Source organism: Prinia subflava, chromosome 6 (genome assembly GCF_021018805.1).
Source record: "Prinia subflava isolate CZ2003 ecotype Zambia chromosome 6, Cam_Psub_1.2, whole genome shotgun sequence".
In the NCBI taxonomy this organism is placed as follows: Eukaryota; Metazoa; Chordata; class Aves; order Passeriformes; family Cisticolidae; genus Prinia; species Prinia subflava.
The window spans coordinates 3,066,359-3,087,623 of record NC_086252.1 but is presented as its reverse complement, the minus strand read 5'-3'; the positions used below and the strand labels follow the sequence as shown (position 1 = coordinate 3,087,623).

The 21,265-nt window shown below is 43.4% G+C and overlaps 4 protein-coding genes across 7 annotated transcripts in view; 2 read left to right on the top strand and 2 right to left on the bottom strand.

Annotated features, from left to right (window-relative positions):
• The first annotated feature begins 1,785 nt into the window (after positions 1-1,785).
• LOC134551905 (asparagine synthetase domain-containing protein 1-like) lies at positions 1,786-8,808 on the top strand. 2 transcript variants are annotated; one of them, XM_063399910.1, is made up of 4 exons: positions 1,786-1,953; positions 4,103-4,156; positions 4,662-4,737; positions 5,324-5,542. In XM_063399910.1, the coding sequence occupies exons 1-4, from the start codon at positions 1,879-1,881 to the stop codon at positions 5,392-5,394; spliced, it is 276 nt and encodes a 91-aa protein (XP_063255980.1). In that variant the 5' UTR covers positions 1,786-1,878; the 3' UTR covers positions 5,395-5,542. The 2 variants fall into 2 exon arrangements, with proteins under 2 accessions (XP_063255980.1, XP_063255979.1); XM_063399909.1 differs by lacking the exons at positions 1,786-1,953; positions 4,103-4,156 and adding exons at positions 7,784-7,965; positions 8,483-8,808 and having other exon boundaries at positions 5,324-6,898.
• Positions 8,809-9,064: 256 nt separating this feature from the next.
• Positions 9,065-13,741, bottom strand: OSGEPL1 (O-sialoglycoprotein endopeptidase like 1). Of its 2 annotated transcripts, none has more exons than XM_063399911.1 (8): positions 13,602-13,741; positions 13,212-13,461; positions 12,194-12,581; positions 11,117-11,321; positions 10,888-11,036; positions 10,230-10,360; positions 10,014-10,085; positions 9,065-9,201 (listed from the first exon to the last, which is right to left on the bottom strand). In XM_063399911.1, exons 2-8 carry the CDS (start codon positions 13,421-13,423, stop codon positions 9,111-9,113), a joined length of 1,248 nt encoding a protein of 415 aa, XP_063255981.1. In that variant the 5' UTR covers positions 13,424-13,461; positions 13,602-13,741; the 3' UTR covers positions 9,065-9,110. The 2 variants fall into 2 exon arrangements, with proteins under 2 accessions (XP_063255981.1, XP_063255982.1); XM_063399912.1 differs by having other exon boundaries at positions 12,194-12,576; positions 13,212-13,403.
• An 803-nt stretch (positions 13,742-14,544) lies between these two features.
• ORMDL1 (ORMDL sphingolipid biosynthesis regulator 1) lies at positions 14,545-21,237 on the bottom strand. 2 transcript variants are annotated; one of them, XM_063399913.1, is made up of 5 exons: positions 21,088-21,237; positions 20,794-20,856; positions 19,553-19,733; positions 17,016-17,167; positions 14,545-16,077 (listed from the first exon to the last, which is right to left on the bottom strand). In XM_063399913.1, the coding sequence occupies exons 3-5, from the start codon at positions 19,724-19,726 to the stop codon at positions 15,942-15,944; spliced, it is 462 nt and encodes a 153-aa protein (XP_063255983.1). In that variant the 5' UTR covers positions 19,727-19,733; positions 20,794-20,856; positions 21,088-21,237; the 3' UTR covers positions 14,545-15,941. The 2 variants fall into 2 exon arrangements, with proteins under 2 accessions (XP_063255983.1, XP_063255984.1); XM_063399914.1 differs by lacking the exon at positions 21,088-21,237 and having other exon boundaries at positions 20,794-20,930.
• PMS1 (PMS1 homolog 1, mismatch repair system component) overlaps positions 20,833-21,265 on the top strand; it is a 43,854-nt gene continuing 43,421 nt past the window's right edge. Inside the window, exon 1 of the mRNA XM_063399907.1 lies at positions 20,833-21,146. Within this exon, the coding sequence (XP_063255977.1) occupies positions 20,833-21,146 (314 nt within the window). The remainder of the gene's footprint in view (positions 21,147-21,265) is intronic.

The following is a 21,265-nucleotide window of genomic DNA, read 5'->3' as shown; positions in this document are numbered from 1 at the left end:
AGACACAAGCACAGTGACCAGAGATGTGTCACTGAATGACATTGCCCACTTAGCTGTCAGCCAGATGAGCCCTAAATGCCCTCCCCAGCTCTGAGGAATAATAGTGCAGGCACATCACAACACCCGAACTGCAGCAGCCCTGAAATGAGCTGGAAGAGAGATGACACTGCTCTGCACAGGGAGGGAAAAGGTGCCAACCTTTTCCTTTGCTGAGTTGCAAACACAGCTGCTCTTATTGTAGGTATGACTGTAATTTCAGGAGTAATCTTGTCTCAGGGATTAATTCCTTTTTAAAGGGACCTATCAAAAGCCCACTCCATATCAGTAGAAGAATCATCAATTCTAGTAAGACCAAAAGTTAAAACCATTCCACATTTGCTATTATACCTCAAAACCATTATCATCACTCTTCTGAAACAATCAATAACACTGAGTGATGGATTTTTGATTAAGAAACATTAACTGCATTTATTACTGAATGTAAAAAGGATAATCAGTACAGAAATTATACTCTGACTACTGGGTTACTTGATCATCAACCTTTGTAACATATGAACAACAAATAAAACACTTGGGTAGCAGAGGTTGGGAGTTACTCAGATTAAACAAGTTACTCAACAGAACAGCAGTGGCAAACTACAAAGCACACTGAGCAATAGCACCAAAACTGATCTATGTGACCCAGATACGTGTATTTCTTCAGGAATTCAAAGGACAAGCCCTAGAACCACTCCATCCCCTGGGCAGCAACTCCCCAGCACCTTCAGCTGCCCTGCTTCGGGACTGCCAGAATCACAGCAGCACTGAGCACTGCAGAGAAAACCACATCAGCTCCCCTCTCCTGTCCCACCACACAGCCACACATGCAGCCATGGGGAGGCAAGGCTGGAGGCACAAGTGTGTGCTTAAAGGTGGACATATGCATCACTGTCACATATAGAGACAGAGAAATGTTAAGATAATCTTAGGTGGATGGTCTTAAACATCCATCTTGTATAATAATAAAATCATAGACTCCTAGAACGGTTTGTGTCAGAAGGGACCTTAAAGATCATCTCATTTCAACCCCCTGCCTTGGGCAGGGACTAGACCAAGTGTCTCAGGGCCCTGTGCAGCCTGGCCTTGAACACTTGCAAGGATGGAGCTGCCACAGCTTCTCTGGGCAACCTGTGCCAGTGTCTCACATCCTCCGTGTAAACGAATCCATCAAGTATCTAATCTAAACCTGCCCTCGGTCAGTTTGAGTCCATTCCCCCTTGTCCTGTTACTATATGTCCTTCTGAAAAGTCCCTCTCTATCTTTCTTGTAGAAACATGTCTTAATAATGAACATAATGAAACATATGATTCTAATATCTGTGAATAGTAAATGATTCATATCTCTTGTGGAATACCTTTAAGCAAACCGCTTAAAGGGGTTTGAAAGCCCGCTGCCCGTCAGCAGCCCGGGGTCACGCCGCACCAAGTTGCTCCTTTCCTTTTCCGGGTGTTCCGACACACTCCACAAGGAGTACACTTTCCAAGCCTCATTCCAAACATCTTCTCCACCTTGGGGCTGTCGTCCCGATGCCCCCCGGACGCGGCTCCCAGGAACCCGGCCAGCCCGGCACAAGCCGCCGCAGTCCCGCCTTCCCCCGGGCGGGGGCGCGAGCCCCCTCAGGATTGGCGCCATCTGGCCCGCGCCCCCGCGCGTGCTGTGCCGCGCCTGCTGATTGGTGCTCCGTCAGGCGCGTGCTCGGCCGCACCTGCTGATTGGTGGTGCTCTGCGCGGCCCCGCCTGCGCGCATGCGCTCTGGTGCGGCCGCCCCTGTGGCTGTGCGTCGGGACGTGCGTGGCTGACGCCGCCGTCGGGTGAGAGCGGCCGGTGCCCGCCGGGGCGATGTCGGGCCGCCCGCCGCGGCAGGAGGATGGGGAGGGCGCGGAGCTGCGCCGCAAGGAGGAGCTGAGCCGGCGGGTGAGCAGAGGCGGCCCCGCGGGGCCCTGTGCCGGGGTCCGGGCCCAGGCGCGAGCGGCCCCCGAAGCCTCGGGTGCGAGCCGCGTGAGGAAAAGGAGGGAGGATGCTGTCAGGGACCGAGGATCCTGTGCCCGGGGTTGCACCCTCGGGCTCCGAGAGCGTCCTGCATTTAGCGGGCCCGTGTTTCCTCCCTAACAGCTCGCTTGTCCGATTGGTGTTTTGGGTCTTACTGCTTCAAGTTGAGCTTGAAATGTCAAGTGAGGCGCAGTGAGGTTTTTCTCACAGAATCACACAATATCGTGAGTTTCGAGAGACCCCCAGTGATTGAGTCTAACTCCTGCGCTGCACAGGACACCACAAGAACCACACCATGTGCCTGAACGCGTTATCCAAAAGCTGTTCGAACTCTGTCAGGCTGGTGTTGTGACCACTTTCCCTGAGGAGTTCAGTGCCCGACCACCCTCTGGGTGAAGAACCTTTTCCTGGTCTCCAACCTAAACATCCCCTGACCCAGCTCCAGGCCGTTCCCTGTAGTACTGTCACTGGTCACCAGAGAGAAGAGATCAGTGTCTGTCCCTCCACTTCCCCTCCTAAAGAACTTGTGGACTGTTGTGAGGTCTCCCCTCAGTCTCCTCCAGGCTGGACAAACCAAGTACCTTCACCTGCTTCTCATATGGCTTTCTTGTAGTACCTAGTTCAGCATTATCTGCCCAAAATGTCCCAGGGGATTTCAGCCACGGAGGCTGCTGCTCCTCATATATCTGCTCCCTCTTCCCTGGTGCCCACAGTTTTGTTCAGTATGCAATCTGCCAAGCCCTGTGGAACTTTCACTCCAAATAAACTTCCAGTATCCAAATGGGACCTACAGGGAAACCAGAGAAGGACCTCTTTGTCAGGAACTGTAGTGATAAGACAAGGAGTAATGTGTACAAATTGAAAGAAGGCAAATTTGGGTTAGATACTAGGCAGAAATTCTTTGATGTGAGAATGGTGAGGCTCTGGCACAGGCTGCCCCAAGAAGCTGTGGATGCCCCAGCCCTGGAAGTGTTCGAGGCCAGGTTGGATAAGGCTTGGAGCATCCAGGTCTAGTGGGATGTGTCCCTGCCCATGGCAGGGAGCAGGTTGGGGGAATAGATGATCTCAAAAGTCCCTTCCAGCCCCTTAACATTGTGTGATAATGTGAAAAAATGACTTCTGCATGGCCATGTTGTATAGAGACAGTGATGTTTTTGATTGCCTGGCAGCTGCAAAGCTGGGACATCACGGAGCTGCAGGTTGTCACTTCTGTTGTGCCTAAGTGGCTGGTTTAGTCTGTAGCAGAGATTGGCTCTGCTGCTTTGCCTTGTTGGTGTTGTAGGTAGAAGAGATTGATGTAGCTGCTGGAAAAGCTGTACTTTCAGTGTGCCATATTTCAGTTTGGCTGACCTCACTCTGTGGCAGCTTCCTACTGTTGCACCAGTTCCAGGAGACACAAAGGAAGAGCAGAGAAATCCATGTTGTTTGCTTCTAACAAAAAGTATTGTGCCCTCTGAACAGATTTTGTTTCAGTTTTTGGCTTTTGCAACAATCCTTTGGCTTACTCTAGCGTTCACAGCTGCCATTGTAAAAGAAAATGGGAATATCTGCCACGTCTATCGGTGCAGAACAGTGGCAGATCCCACTGAGGAAGAGAATGTGAAAATCCAGAGCAATAGAAAGGCTCCCATTGCTCCTAATACACTTCTAGAGTATTTGGATTTACATTAATTTCATTTTGAATCTTGAGCATATCTTTGAATCTTCATTTTGAGCATATCTGTAATTATAAAGTGTATTCTTGATATTATGCTATTTTTAAAAAAAGTTATTTGATGCTGTATTAGTTGTGTCCATGTAAATGTGCTTTCTGATTATAAATAGCTGTAGGTACTCTGGCTTCCCAGAGGCTTTTGAGGGTAGGAGAAATACCAATGCATGCAAAATAGCCTGTTTCTAGAGAAATTTAGTATGTAATTTTTATATTTACTTTGTCTTCAGTGATTCATTTGGAGAACAGCAGCTATACATGCATGTTGTTGTCTTAAAATATCAGTAGACATGCTCACCACTAGGATTATAATACAATGTCCTGTTTTTATCATTAAATTCAAATGCATCTTTTGCCTTTCAGATTAGAGAGCAGAAGGTTGTAGTCGATGAGCTTTCTAATTTGAAGAAGAACCGGGTAAGGTTTTACAAATTTGCTTTTAACTATTTCATTTTAGCAGAGAAATAAACATAAAGACAAGAGGGGCAATAAAATCAGAGCATGCTGGCTTTAATTTATAGTAGTGTTTAATAAACATGTGGTCTGCTGCGCTCAGATAATTTGTCCTGCAAATTATTTTATTACGTATACTTGTGCAGTGTTGGGGTTTTGCTTTTTTTATGTTTTATTTATTTCATTAAGATGTTTGATTTGATTGCAAGGTATTCTTACTTTTTCTGTGCATTTGTTTAAAATAGAATGTGATCCTTTGTGGATGAGGAAAAGAGAAATTGAGAATTGTCTTAGGCTGAGCATGAAATGCTTTAGATGGTACAGCATTAGCATGCTGATGTTGGCAGGGCAGAACTTCCCCCTTCAGTTTTATACCAGGAGTATCTTTTTGGACACACAGCAGCTTCTGCTGCAGTGTGGTTCCGGAATCTGCTGCTTTGACTAATACAGTGTGGGTTTTGTTTTACAGAAAGTTTATAAGCAGCAACCCAACAGCAACATATTCTTCCTTGCAGACCGGACAGAAATGCTGTCTCAGTGCAAAAGTAAGTTTGCAGTGTAAAAGTAACTCAAATAGTCAATGTTCAAAAGCTGTATTTGTAGCTGATTTCAAGGGTATATTAAAATGAGAAAATTGCAGCTGTGTGTCAAATACAAAGCAATAGAATGGATAATAGAGGTGATGATGGAACAAGCATTAGAAGAGTATACATTTAGAAGTATAAGTTTAATTTTCTGGAGTGAACAATTGCTACTTCTCTTTGCTTTGATTTGGGTTAATAACCCTGCTATTTTAATTGTCAGTTCCCTTTTCTTACTACAAATGTTGAAGTGACACTGATTGTGTAGGCAGGAGTTGGCCATTCCCCTATGGCACTGTGGATTTCTTTGGAAAAAAAAATCATCAACTTTGAAGAATAAAGAGGAATATGCTACAGCAAGCTTATATAGCTTGTGTTAGTAATGATGGAACACAAACATAGCACTTTGCTTAATTAGTGTTTTATGTTTATCACTGTAATTGAAAAAGTGGCTGGAATTACTAATTTTGTAGATATACTCCTAAACTTACCTATGCATAAACTTTCCTGTTTATGGAACTGATTATTTGTGTAATTTTCTCTTACACAGATACATTAGATGAATTAAAGAAGGCACATCAGGAGCTGGAAAATTCAGAAAAGGCTAAAATCAAGAAGTAGCTCGTGTGAATTCCCTGTTGCAATGTGTGGTATTTGCTGTGTTGTTACCCTGTGCAGCCAGCGTGTCATTCATGATTTCCTCAGTGAAGACATCCTCTGCCATCTGAGAAGAAGAGGACCAGACAGTAGCCAACAGTTGATAAAAACTGTGTCTGATCTCTCTTATGAATGTCTGTTTTCAGGCCATGTACTTCACTTGAGGGGCCTGGTGACTCCTCAGCCCCTGGAAGATGCCAATAACAATGTTTTTCTTTGGAATGGAGAAATTTTCAGTGGAGTGCATGTAGGAAATCTAGAGAATGATACTGAAGTGATGTTCCATCGCCTGGCTTTATGCAGCAGTGAAATGGATATTTTGTCACTCTTCTCATCACTCCAGGGTCCCTGGTCTTTTATTTATTATGAAGCACGCAGACACAGTTTATGGTTTGGCAGAGATTACTTTGGTCGTCGTAGTTTGCTGTGGCAGTTCGGCAATGAGCCTGACAGCGCTTTCTGCCTCACGTCTGTAAGTGGTTGTTCTGAAGCAGGCAAACAATGGCAAGAAGTCCCTGCATCTGGAATTTTCAAAATTGATCTCAAAGCTTGTGCAACAAGTAAATCTTTGTCTTTTATATTGTTTCCATGGAAGTACAGCTGCAGAGAGAAAGCAGCAGAAGAAACTTGCGTTAATGTTCTTGACCAAACGTCCAAAGACTTACCAAACAACATATGTCTCATGGTGAATGAATCAAATCTGTGTCTCAGAGCACCAGTTATCCCCTTAAATAAAACAGTTTCTAAAGCTTCAGGTGCGTGTCCAGGCTCTAATTTTAGCAACATCAACTGTGTGGTTTCTGTAGAAACCCTTCAAGAATTTCTTGCAGAGGAACACAAGAAAAAATTAGCCTGTCAATTTATTGATGTTTTAAGCGAAGCAGTCAAGAGACGAGTCCTATGTCTCTGTAGAGATCCAGATCAGAAAACAAGAGAAGTTCCAAGCACATCTCATAAGAAGGCACATGTTGCAGTGCTCTTTTCTGGTGGTATTGATTCTATGGTTATTGCTGCCCTGGCTGATAAACATGTGCCTTTGGAGGAGCCAATTGATCTTCTCAATGTAGCTTTCATGATGAAAGAGCAAGCTAAGCACAGGGGTACCACTAACAGACATACTGGCCATGAAGTACAGCTTGATTTGCTTTGTCCTCAAGAAAGCTGTCACAGTCTTGATGCTGACTCTGGTACTCATTTATCTTGCTTTGATGTTCCTGACAGAATCACTGGTAGGGCAGGACTGAAGGAATTAGAAGCTATTAATCCTTCAAGAACCTGGAACTTTGTGGAAATTAATGTTACACTAGAGGAATTGAAAAAAATGAGAAAACAACGTATTCATTACTTAATCTATCCACTGGACACAGTCTTGGATGACAGTATTGGCTGTGCCATTTGGTTTGCTTCCAGAGGAGAGGGCTTCATTAGTAACCAAGGAGAACCGAAACCATACAAAAGTCCTGCAAAGGTACTGTTTTGTTTTGTTTTCTGCCTTGTGTTTGGCTTCTGAGTGTAAAAACAGTTTTGTCGATTCAGATATCAGCTGGGATCTTTGCTATTCATAAGGCTTCTCAAATGCAGTGTCAGAATGTAGAATATTCTAAAATTATAATATTTGTGTAATTCTAGACGTAAAAATCACGGTTCTTTTGTCATGTCATGCATGGCTTTTCAGTGGACTTGGATATACAATAATATGAGTAGGAAAAAAATAAGCAACAACTATAATTTTTTAATTCTGATTTCTCACTTCTCTGTTCCTGATAGTTTGTGTAGGGAAGAATGATCTGTTTAATTTCAGCTGCTGAAGGGGCACAGTAATGGGCCAGATGCAGTCTTTTCTCTTAGAAACATAAAAAACATTACTGTACTTACTGAGTAGTGTAAACCATTTTTACTTTATGTAATGCAGTTGTTACTAACCCAGTAGCTGGTAAATGAATAGTACTCTGGGTGTACATTCAGGTAACTAAAACATATGACAATCTTTGGCAATAATTTTTAAAGGCTGGTGTTTAAAAAATGCTGCTATCATAGAAACTAACAATGACATTCTTCAAATATACTGGTGTATTTGTGATACATATGGCATTATTTTAAATTTTTTTCTCTTGCTTCACTAGCAATGTTTGTGTGTACTTTAAGGTCTGATCATGAACATAATTCAAGTTAGTGACTTTACTGGGAGTTGTTTCAGGCTTTGTAAATGTGTAAGGCACAGCCCATCCTGATAGCTTATATCTTTAGAAGATGCGTATTGAAATTTTTCTCCTTAAGATGCAGTTGAATAGTTCAGGTCTGTTACACATTAACTTGCATAAACACTCAGATTTCTTACATTCTGTTTCCTCAGGTTGTGCTTACAGGAATTGGAGCAGATGAGCAGCTTGCTGGGTATTCTCGACATCGTGTCTGCTTCAGAAAAGATGGCTTAGAGGGTCTTAATAAAGAACTTGAAATGGAGTTAGGTCGTATTTCTTCTCGAAATCTTGGTAGAGATGACAGGATCATCGGTGATCACGGAAAAGAAGCCAGGTATTACTGTTTTAACATGGAGCAAAACTGGTTTTGCTGGTTAGATGCAGTTTTTAACAATCCTAACAAATTCTTAATTCAAACTTCTGTGTTTTATTGTCTCTAGTTCTGCTGCAGTTTTGTTAATGTGTACTGTGTTGTGCAGTTTTTGGTTTTGTTTTTTAAAAAAGTGGTCTGTAGTATATTGTGGAAGAGTTTACTTAACAAAATTTAGCAACTTGATTCCCATCTAGAAGTTTTAAGAAGCAGCAACAAATGTTGAAATAGGCAAATTCAAGCTGGTTTTATCACTTTAAGCTAAACAGTTGTTTGCACAACTTTGAAGTGTTCCCGTGTGGACCTTTGGGGAGTGTTCCTGGAGAATGACAGTGTAACAGAAGCTGTGTATTCCTATCCCTGCAGTAAAGGTATAATCAATATCCACCACATTTCCTGTCCTTGCATGTGGTAAAGGGGAAAACCAAGACTATGCCTGCGGAAGTTTTAAAGGGTCTTTCCCCACATCAATCTCTTTCAGGTTTCCTTTTCTTGATGAAGATGTTGTTTCATTCCTCAATTCTCTGCCTGTCTCAGAAAAAGCTGATTTGACTTTACCTCGAGGAATTGGTGAGAAACTGATTCTGCGCCTTGCAGCCAAGGAGCTGGGCCTGACAGCCTCGACTGTTCTGCCAAAAAGGGCAGTCCAGTTTGGATCTCGGATTGCAAAACTAGAGAGCAGCAGGGAAAAGGCATCTGACACATGCAGCAGACTGAAGTTACTTTCAGTAGATGAATTATAGAGCTGTACCTCGAGATGTTGTACTTCTTTTATAAGCAAAGTAAATCTTTTGAGTTTTCATAGAATGTTTGGTCTGGGTTTTTTTACACACTTGGACATAATTATCAATAATCACAGTTGTACTTGTGTATGTGTATGAGGAACTCACTATGAATGCACCCTGCATTTCTAAGTTGTTTTGTTTTACTACTGAGAATGCTTAGTTTGCAATAGTAACTGGAATCACTTTGGTGATAGCAATACAGCATTTGTTTTTCTGACAGGTGATTTTCAACACTTCTGATCCAAGTATTGTCACTAAACATAACAGCATTGAAACAGTTTTCACTGAACAATTTATAGTTGCATTATTTTATTAAGTTACTTTTTAAGATGCCAACCATCGTATCTTTTTTAATTTTGGCACCTTGATGGAATCTTCTTCAACTCTTTTTGAAATATCAATTCCCAGGGGAGCTCTAGAAAACAGAATTATATATTTGTTAAAAATTAACATTGTCATTGCCATATCACACAGACCTTTTCTACAATTAGCATGAGAGTCAGAGTATTTTGGTATATTCGCTGTACTTCTAAGACTACTATTAAAATACCCTGCCTGAAGCTGTACCTGGAAACATCTTTACAATGAGGAAATGCTTGCATTTGTAGCCATTCCAAACTCTAGAAACACAGTTGTGATTTCAAAGCCATCTTCTGGGGCTGTTGTTTTATTTAGATTCTGATTTTAGTTGATAATTCATTTTATGTCTTGCTGATAAGTGCAAAACACACTAGATTATCCTGTCTTAAATAATGTATTGTCTACAGCAAGCAAAACTTAGGGTTTTTTCACTGAAATATATACAGCAAATTATTTTTTAAGTAGAGTATTTTGTAATTTTTCATGTAAAAACTGTAATGCAATTTTTTTTGTATTGAGATGAGCCAAGTCTGTTTTTCTGGAAAGGGAAAAGGAAAAAACCCTTAAAAAAATCTAAAGTTTAAGACCAGTTGGTACTTCTGAAGTATCTGCATTTTGTTTGGCCTTAAGCCTACCATCTACACAACCATAGCAGGAAAACACATAGAACTGTTACAATGTATGGTAAATTAAGTTTCTGAGCCAAAACGAACATAAATGCCAGCCACGATCATTTTTACTTAAAACTGCCTTGAAAAATAACTTTTTAAAATTTGTCTGTGGTGCAGAGAGACTCCTGAGCAGCTTGTGCCTCTTGTCCATGTGATTTTTCCCCTTTCAGTGCCCACAGTGTGGAATGTCACCCACCTTGGCTCGTAGCGGATGCCTGCAGTACTGTGTAGAACCCCCAGTCCTGCACGTAACCTTTCAATGCCATTCCTGAGCAACAAAGCAATTACAGAAAAATGTACATCACAACTCTGCACACGAGCACGTCGTTCTGTCAGCACAGAAAAGAGGCTCTTCACTCATGTCAGCTTTGCATGTGCTCCTGCAAGGTTGTTTAAAGATAGCAACTCTTACCATGCAATCATAACACCATTATCAGTGCAGAGTCTTGGAGGAGGACACAGTAAAGCAAAATCATTTGCATCTGCCAGTTTCTGTAGACCTTTTCGGATATACTGATTACTTGCAACACCTCCTGATACAACCTGACAGAATTTCAAAAAGAAAAAAAGGCCATTAACTCAAAAGTACAATTAGCATCATGTTTAAAAAAGGGTTATCAGTTGAAGTTCTAAAGACAGTAATAAATGCTGCATTTGAAGACTAAAGCATACCAGAAAAGAGTATGCTAAGTGAGCTTAGGCAAAAAGAGATTCCTAAAGTCTAATGGATGGTGTCCCTGCCCATGGCACGAGGGTTGGAACTAGATGATCTTTAAGATCCTTTCCAAGCTAAAACAGTTTATGGTTCTACTGTAATTAGAACAGCCATCAAGTATTGGGGAGGTCAAGCTGTTACGGGAGGTTAGATTAAATGGTAAGAAAATCTCTCTCTAGCTTAAAACCCAGCTACTAAATACTTATTACTGTTACTTCAATATTGTTGGTATTTTAACAATACAGTACATACTGAGATCTTCCTCGCATGTCAAGGCAGAAAGTACAACAAGGCATCTGCATCTTCAAATGATGTTACAGAGTCAGTTATGAAAAGGAAAAAGAAGTGTACCCACCAAAGTGGCATTTTTTGATGGTAATATGCTGTTTTTGATGCAGAAGAGCATGGCTCGATACGTCCTCTGGATAATATGAACAGCCACTGCATGCTGTACAGCAGCAGCAACATCCTTAACACAGGACAGGATCTCACCTTCCTGAATACCTACAAAAGTGTATCATCAAACGGGGTTCCTGAGTGTAGGTCATCAAAAGCTCGGTTTGTATCTGACTCCCTAGAAATACCTTCTTCTTTTTCTTTCTGTGCAATGGCATTATTGACAAGGTTTTGAAGTCCGGAGAAAGAGAAGTGGCAGTTCCGATAGTGCTGCATGGGCAGGCGGAAGGTGAGCACTCCCTGGTTCCCAGTCTGAGCCAAGTGCTCTATGGCCTTCCCCCCAGCCATGCTGTGGCACTCTGGGTGCTTTCTTAGAGACAGTCTCCGTGCCACCTAAGGACATGACAAACAGCAGACTTGAAATCAGCTCCTCCTGGAACGGTATCACCGTACTGTAGCCCATGGAACAAAATGTGACACCAAAAAACCCAATCCAATGTGAAATTACAAACAGCATGGTAAGGGTAAGAAATAACACCAGCCTAGCAGGGTTTTTTTTTTCCTTGGAGTATTTAGAAGTGCAATTCTAGAACAGTCTGGGCAAATGTAAGGATCAACAAATTTTGCAGAAAATATTAATTACTCCCTATTTAGGTTGTAGGAAAAACCCATGGACTGCCATACTGTATTACCAGATACACAGGAACAAAGTGGGTTTCAGCTTCTGAAAACCTCCTTTCTGACTCCATGCACTATTTAAAAACAGCGTCTGAGAACACAGCCAGAAGTGAGCAATTTTACAGACTGCATTCAGGGACCCAGAAAATTTAAGATTCTGAAGGCCAAACCATGCTTTTCAAACTCTAAAAACTAAAATTAGTATGAAATGTTTTAACATGCATTGTTTTTAACCTGACAGCATAATAATACCTCCGTAAAATACCTCTGTAAATCTTCTCTAATTAATACAATTTCTTTGTATAATCAGTGTCGATGAAACATCCAACACCAGTTTGGGTATGTTGCCTATTTGCTAAAATATAATTAATGTACATACATTACAATTGATGTTTTGTGTACATTTTTAAAAGCCTTTCATATCTTAAATCTATGGCATTTCAAAATAGAAAAAAGGTTACATAAAAATTGTCTTGCACTGAATTGCTGTCCTTAGGCTGATGATCTACTGCCATCATGGAGTTTAAATGCAATAAAAAGAGAACAACTAAGGAAAGGCAAGGCAAGGCAAGGCAAGGAGATATTACCTTATCCAGCATGTCACCTGGAGCGATATCGATGGACTGTCCAAGCAGGAGGAACTCTGAAACTCCTTGTGCTACTGCCAAGAGACAGTGGCCTCCAGAGATCAGGAGAACTAAGAAGGGGAATTCCAGGTGATGTGTGAGCCTGATGGTCAGTGCGTGAGCCTCCATGTGATGGATGGGGATGAAGGGCTTCTGGTGCCTGCTGACCAAGCCCAGGCTGTACTGCAGCCCCACGCCCAGGCTCAGAGCCAGCCCGGGTTTCACCGTGGTCGCCACAGCCGCCAGCTCGGCCACAGAAACGCCGCTGGCACACAGGGCCTCTTGAACCACTTGCTCGATGTTTTCTCTGTGAAGCTGCTGTGCCACCACGGGAATTATTCCGCCTGTTCTAGTAAAACCAAGGAATTAAAATGCATTGGTAGTTCATAACAGATACAGTGCCATAAAAATAGTTTTCAGGCACCTCTTAACCTTGTTGTATCCTGCCTGTTTCCTTAGTGCATTCTCAAATGCCTTGTTTAGTGTCAAGGGCACTGAAGAGAGTATAATTATCAGTGGAACGCCAGAAACGGATGGAACTTGCACTTTTTTTTTGGTACAGATGCCTTTTAAACGTATCTCAACACTGTTCCAAAACATTGTAACTTAATACTCACAACCCCTCACTTGTCAGCTCATGTTCTTAACCACCAATGCTTATATTTGATTAATTATCCCTTTTAAAAGTTACGACATTTGGTGATTTTAACAGTAGCAATGATTTCATCTTTTATTCAAGCTAGAGATGTAATCTGTTTTTGAAAGAAATTTTTGGAGCAAGCTTGTTAAATGCATGGCAGTTCTTTCCTCCCCCTTAGTACTATCTCAGGCAGTATGTGTTGTGGCCCAAGCAATACACCTTCACACCTACCCACCACTTACTGAGCTTTATGGGGCAGGGAGGTTTTATGCGGATGATATTATAAGTAACAATAAAATCGTTATTAAGGCCGAAGCCTTGAGAGAAGTCTGTTCTTACTGTAAGTGAACTTCCTTCTGACAGTGCAGTGCTTCTCCCAGGACACGGCCAGCTTCATCCACCACAGCAGCGCCGGTGTCGTCACAGCTCGTCTCGATTCCCAACACCAGTCTAGGAAATCGCTGCTTTCCAGGGTGAGCAGAGCTGTTCCTCAGCCACGCAGCTCGGCCGTGCTTAACTGACTGCAAAACGCTTTTGGCAAGGCTGTTCATTGTTTATAATCTACCTGCTGGTTATGGCTAGAAGAGAACTGCATCGTTTATTATTACTGGAGGGTTTACAAGCACGTGTTCTGCTCTGATTTTCTGTAGGGTTTTTAAAGTCAGGAATGGCCACACACGACATGTAAGACCCTAGGAAAAAGAGCTGGGAGGTAACGTCTTGTTTTACCTGAATTACGTGTGAACACAGTTCCTCACTACGCTTGCCGGTGGTGCCTCCTGCAGCCCTAGGGGAGGTCACAGCCCGCCTGTGGCCCGCAGCAGAGGCGCCCGCGGCTGAGCGCTGCCGTGCGGGCAGGGCACGGCACGTCTGGCCGCTCTGCCGCTTCACGGGCTCGGCCCCATCTCCGGGATCCCCGTCCTGCCCCGGCCAGGGGGAGCGGCGGCCGGCACCCCCGCCTCCGCCTCGCCCGAGTCGCGGCGCCTTGGCGCGGACCCCGTGTCGCGATATGTCCCCAGCGCCGCCCCGGGCCCGGCTCCGCCCCGCCGGTAACACGGGCGGAGCTCCGCGCCCGCGCAGCCGCCGTGGGGGACAGCGGCCGAGAGCAGGGAGCCCGTGCCAGGAGCCTTGCGCCGGGAGCCTTGCCCCGGGAGCCCTGCCCCGGGGAGCCTTGCGCCGGGAGCCCGCCTCGGGAGCCCTGCCCCGGGGAGCCTTGTCCCGGGAGCCCTGCGCCGGGAGCCCTGCCCCGGGGAGCCTTGTCCCGGGAGCCGTGCCCCGGGGAGCCCTGCCCCGGGAGCCTTGCGCCGGGAGCCCTGTCCCAGGAGCCTTGTGCCGGGAGCCTTGCGCCGGGAGCCCTGTCCCAGGAGCCTTGTGCCGGGAGCCTTGCGCCGGGGAGCCTTGCCCCGGGAGCCCTGCCCCGGAGCCCGCCCCGGGAGCCTTGCCCCGGAGCCCGCCCCGGGCCTCCGCACGCCAAGGGCTCAGTCCGGCCGTCCCGAGGCACTCCGGCCCCAAATTCGGGCCATGTCTTGCGGTCCCTGCCCGTCGGCAGCGACTGCCAAAGGTAGCAGAGCCCTGTGATTGCCATTATTTAAAAATCAGCCAGTTACCACTTTCTGTGCCAACACCATACAGAATTACTTCCAATTGCTAAAGAAAATTCGTAACTCATTGCCCTTTTTTTAACAGCATCTTTATCGATAAAGTAAACAGCCAGAAAATTACTGGAGCAAAAAAAAATAAGTACACCGCTGTGGGCTTGTTTGTCATTTTAATTTTTTTTCCAGCTCACTGGCTGTCACTGCAACCAAAATGTGAATCAAGTCTTAAATGGAGTCTTCTGTTAAATCTGAGCTGGTTTTGGCAGACAGACACACACACCAGACTTCAGAATTCATCCTTTTTCCACGACAGAGACATGAGTGCTCAGAGCAGTAGATGTACCTCCTTCACTCTGATTCCAGAGCTGATAATATACAAGATTACCCCGTACTACACAGTACCCCTAAAACACAGCATTCCTCCACATTTCCAAGACATGCAAGTTACCTACACCTTTTTCTGCAAAAGCATAGTTAGTCCATGTGATTTGCCTACTCACCTACTTCTAGTTCAGCTTTTATTCTAGCTTACAACCTACACAGCTTCCCTTATGTGTTCTGACACTTGCTCTGTAACAGAGCAGCTTCTCCTATGACAGCAAGCAACCCTTTCCCCACCACCTCACAGGCCTCTCAGTTACTGAAAAACAACCCATCAGTGAATATCAGAGAAAACAGTCAAAAATCCACACCTAAAAAGAAATTGCAATTTTTCAGGATGTCTCATTTACACATAGAAAAGTCAGGATCCTGGTAAGCAAAATGAAATAAACACAACAGTGGCAATTTGTAAAAGCCTACATAAACTGAGCTATTGAGTTGACATGGAAATCCCCTGAGATGGCAGTTATGGACTTTCTTCAATCATTGTGACAAAAAAAAAATTAAAAACAATCAAGAACAGAGAAGGCAGGAATTATACCATCAATTTATGCTTGCTGTCACAGTACTTACTGTGGGACAAACTTCTACAATGCAAAAACAAGCACAACCACTTACAATCCATTACAGCAGAAACTACCTAATTTCTCTGAATCTAAGCATGTGGCCTCACCAGTCCTTGGCATCAAGGATTCTGAATTTCTATGTGAAGTTACCACCTGCATTATGGATGATGGGTATTTGTGGAACTCTGCTCTCTGTTTCAGCTGGTACTTGCACCTTCCTTACAAGCCACTTGCATCAGCCACACGTACAGTCTTAGTGGGGATTAGCCTCTAGAGCTGGGCCTGCCCAGTTCTTCACAGAAATCTTTTACATTTTTCCAATCCACATTGAAGTATCTGAAGGCATCTTCTTATACAGTCGATTTTCATCCCAGACAATGCTGCAGGAAGCAGGAATTGTATCTCAGACATAAAAGCATCTCTCCCTGACTAAGATGAGATACTCAGCACAGCAGACTACTCGTTTCCTTCACCTGGGGAGCAGCAGTAGCCATGTTAGGGGCAGCCAGTGTTGAACCTTCTGCTTAGTATTTATTGATGCCAAAGATCCGAACCCCATGCAGCTGTGGCAGCTTGGGGATAAGCACGGTCAGGAGAGAGGCTGTGTTGAGGATGAAGTGTGTTGGATCATACTTTGTATAGAAACTCGTCAGGAAGTACCTGCAGGAGAAAAGGGAGCAAGCTCAGCTGATGGCAGCCTTGTCTAAAACACATACAAAGCATGGTTGAAAGAAGTGCTTTAGTGATTAGTAAGGTTTTACTGGCTAACATCTCTACCTGTATTAAATATCTCACCTGAGGTTCTAGAGTATCTACAGCAAAAGTGTGGTCTCTCATCTTTCTATACCTCTCAAGGTGCTAAAAAGCAACTCTTAGTCTACTGTTTTCTTCCAGCACTTCTCCCCACCTTGAGGAGCTATATATATTTTCCCAGTTTCTGTCTTTTATGAACCACCTTTCTAAACATCATGCAGGATCCTCCCTCCCCTCTCACTCTGCCATGTAAGTGGACACATAATCTTTCTTCCGGACTCAACAGAATCAGAGTCAGATATTAAATATGTATCTGATTTTTCTTCTTCCACACTTTTCTCAACAGAGACAGGTGTATAGAATTACTAAGCCATTTGCATAGTGTACATAGAAGACAATATGTACAAAGCAAAACTGACACCAGATCCCATTCACTGAGGATTGACACACCTCTAGCTCACAAGTTATAAAACAGTTAATAAATGCGGTCACAAAAGCAATTAGTTTGGATTTTCAATATTTATCACTTCACAATCTCTTAAAGAACTTCAAGAGTTAACAGTAAGTTTTCCTCACAACATTTCTGATCCTTAAAACCTGCCCCATTAATAACTGTTTACAAACTTTGACTTCAGTATGTGGAATGTCAAAAGCAGAAGAAAGATTATTGATTACACAGCCTGTAAATAAATACTCCCTACAGCTGTGATGTAGAAATAAACAAACAAACAGGGGAAAAAAAAGACAGAAAATGCTTTTAGACTGTAAATTGCAACCTACCATTAGGTTGCACCTTTTGAAATCGTGGCTTTGTCAATTGATCTATAACACAGTTTTGAACTCACAGAATTATAGGAGAGATTGTGAAGAACTTCCTTGAAGATGTGAATTGTACTCCATAATCCAGTTGTTCCCAGTGTGTTAGTAGCCTAGCTTTGCCCTGATCAGGTGTTTCAAAAGGAGTTCCCTTTACTGCATGCAAAAACACATACATTCCCTGGGGAAAATAAAAAGTGAATATAGAAGCACTTTTAGTAATATTTTAAAATAATTGTTACATTGTTCAATGCATTATAAAACTGAAAATAATAAAAATAAGATAGTGAGTGAATTGTCACTCAGAAGAGCTGCTAGCCTGTAATGACAAATTATTGAAGAAGAAGGAAGAGACAAGAAGTGATTTGTCTGAGACTGTACAGTCACTGGCAGAGTCAGAATTAAAGCCCAAGTCTGTGTGACATCCAATCCATTCCTTTGCCTTCTACAAGTAGAAGGCACAAGTTCCATGAATTCAACAGAATTTTAACAAGCACTGTAACAAGTGTGGGGCTGCTGACTCGTATCACCACTTTCCTAGCACAGTGTTAACAGAGTGATGAGTAGAGTGTGCACAAAGCAAAAATCAAACTACAAACACTGACAATATCACACTAACTCCTGAAAGCTTTCTCAGCCCCTTAACAGCTTCAAATCCTTAGGAGCTGACTAAGCATTCTGCTATACCATCTGTCCACCTCTTTGCTGCTTCCCCTTAAACATGCTGGATTTTCCTTGTGACTGTTCCTGTTTGATGGGAACATGCCATGTCTGGTTTGTTCTAAAAGAACAATTTGGGCCTCTTCATTTCAAGTAGAGGAGTTTACCCTATTTCAGTTTAAAAAAAACACCCTTTTTTTTACACCCTCTTTCAGTTTTAAAAAAGCCTTGTTTTCTATCAAAGAGATCACACCAACTCCAAGGAAGAGTCTCTACAAGACAATATCAATGATTTCTTCTCTTTCTTAAGCACATACAAAAATTTTTATAGAAAGCTTTATATAGGAAAAAAAATCACATTTCTTCCAAATTCTTATAATGGAGGTGAAATCTCAGCAAATCACTTTATGTCTCCTTCCACCTTTTTTTGGAGCAGCCTCCAGACCAGAGCCCTGTGAACCCTGGACAATTGATTTGTTTAATTAATGTCTGATTAATGACGTTTGCAGTGTCTCAGTTTTAATAACCATAAAGACACATTTAGGACAGATCCAAATGCTTACTCCACATTTCATTTCCCAGTGGTACTTGTAGAAAGAACCACCAAAAATGCTTTCAAGGTTAGCTAAGAGTTTCCATTAGTGGAAATCCAAGATTTTTTTTTGTCAAACCATTTAAGAATTTGTTTCTAAAAGAAGTGCCATTTAAATTCTGAAATATCCAAGTGCAATTTATACTCATCTTCTTGTGTTCCACTACAAAACTACTTGCCAGTGCATGCTCTCATCCCTGTTGTCATTACAGCTACTTGCAATGAGTTCAGTAAGGCATGTGGGAAATATTTAGTAATACTTGTCTCTGCCAACATCTTCTGAAGTCAGACATGTCTGATGCTGTCAAAGATAACACACAAAACGCTCTAATGACAATTACAATTCCACCAGTAGTTTTAAACCTATCTGCAAAACCAAAAAGCTCAAATAAAACTACATTCAAGAGGACATTACCCATCCTCAGTGAACTATCATTTTTCTGCATAAGGAAGGAGCTATCTTTTTGTCAAGACTTCTTTGCTGGTAATGTTAGAAAGCTGAGCTAGCAAACCTCAAATATGATGTAAATTGCTGGGTTATGGCCCTCTTTTCTCAAAGCATTGCATGAGCAATATAGACAGCTGCACTACTTTAAGTGATTCCAAGAAAATGATAGCATCCTGGGCAGAGGAGCAGAAAGCAGCTCATGAAATCTTTTGCATACAAAAATCATGCAAATCACAACCTTCTGAATAATAAATGGTTGCAGGGCTGGGGTCAGAGTAGTTCAGTTTTTCGCACTGCTTTCAAGCAACATTTCTCTAATGTTATTTATGGTGACAACATTGTATGCTGAAGTCACTCTGAGTTACGTAGCTTAGCCAGAAATCAAAACTAGAATGAAAGAAATAGAATACAAATATTTCTCTCAAAAAAAAGAGGTAAGGTGCTAAAATCAAACATTTTGGGATCCTAACAGATTTATGTGGAGAAATTAGTAGATAGTGTCCAAGAATTTAAAATGTGATAATTTATGGATTCAGCACAGCTCTGTAATAATATACAGAACAGTGTGAAAGTTGGTTGGCATGATGATTTTATGTCTGCAACCTTCCAGCCTCATTAAACACCATTTAAAAGAATACATAACTACATAAAGAACATTTCATGTCTTTCATGCTTGAACTGGAAGTGGTTGTGTATCCCTCCTCCCCAAAACAACCAATCACTGCGGAGAGGCCAAGGAGAGATGGTGTTTTGGATAGCAGGATTTCATTGTCCACACAGACTGGCTACTTCCCTCTTCCCTTGCTACTGAAAATGAGTACATAAGAAAAACAACTATTCAAATTCTGTTCCGAGAGGGTACTCACCAGGTTGTGAATGACATTGGTTAAAGTCCAGGCGACAGGGACGCTAAAGAAGGGAATGCTGAGCAGGACAATGTGCAGCATGCCGACTCCCAGCGCATATGTCAGCCACATTCCACGGCTGTTCATCACTCGAGTGTTCGGATTTACCTCGCTGTGGGCAACTCCTACGTTCATTTTTACCCTATAAAACAGATCTGCTTGAAGACTGAGACTACTGTTACAGAGGAGTACTTAACATAAGTGATTTCCAAATGTGGGAAAAAGCTGCTTTAAGGAAGCAGGTCTGGAGAGAACACACTGACTGCATAAACCAGGATGTACCTCAAGATCTTCAAACTATGGTTTATAGAGAAACCAGTACAAAGGGACAGTCAGGAACTGTTTGTTTAAAACAAGACCAAACAAATAAAACTCACAAGCCTGCTACAGAAGGGACATTTTAAAAAAATAGTAAGCTGTGATGTCAGACACTAAAGTTGCAAACCAAGCTAATAACTTTCATCCTCTGAATTAAGTTTCTCCATCCATGACAATATCCAGACTTCTTTTCCTCTCCCCACATCAGACAATCTTCCTCCTCCTTCATGTTCACCTAATGGTTAGTGAAGAATTCTGCATATACCAACTGCCCAGCCACCTACTTCTACCAAGAACAATGAAGGAGTAATCTATGCCTCTTTATTTCCTCCCCTCCCCGTATATTAGTTTCCAGACAGACATTTCCATCTTTTAGATCCGGCTGAAATTAGAGAAGAGGTTCAAAAGTTTTCTAAGCAACAGACACATGCAGAGATACCCCGGATAATTTCATATGCTGGTATATCCTGGAAACTGACAGAACTTACCTACAGTGCCACTCTTGCCATATAGCAGTAAAATTTGTAATGATAATTAAAAAAAAACACCCTAAATTACTGCTTACTTCACGCTCACATGATCTCTGGGACTATGGATATTCATTTATGGGAGCGAGATGAAGTTTTTTTTAAGCAATCATCTGAATCAGAATACAAAAGCACTGTTTAACCAGCAAAAGCAAGCTTGCTTTTGGTAGGAAGTTTGTTTCTGACATTTACTTAGTGAGGTATAGAGTATAAAATAAATATAAAATACCCGAGTATTCTGCAATATGAACAGCAGTAGACTAAAAATAATTACGCTGAATCTGAACCCGAACCGGGGCACTGCCGACCTTACCCAGTACCTGTCGCAAAGCCGTGCACTTGCAGGGGACACATTACCTGCGATGGGCGACTCGAGGCTGTTCTTCTCTCCCTGGGATGCAGCACCAGCCGAGTCAGTACCTAGACAGACATCTTGGCGTGACCAGCCATCCCTTCCCATCCCACCCCGCCACGATTCCAGCCCGATCGGAGCGGCGGCTCGCTGCACCGCCGCCTTTCCTCTGCCATGCCTCCCTTGCCGGCCCCGGTCCCGCCGCTGCCCGAGGCCGGCCGTGCCCGTGGCCTTCTCGCCAGCCCCTGCGCGCAGGCGGCCCCGGCCGCCCGTCCCTCCGCCCCCCGCCGCGGCCCCACCTTTCCGCAGCCCCGCGGCCGCCGAGGAGCCGGAGCGGAGCGCCGGGCGCCGGCCGCAGGTAGAGCCCGCAGTGCCCGTGGGCAGGGCCGGTCGGGAGGGGAGCGGAGGGGCCGGGCCGGGCCGGGCCGCCCGCACCGCCCACGGGCGCGGGGCGGGCGCGCAGGTAGCGCAGCCGCG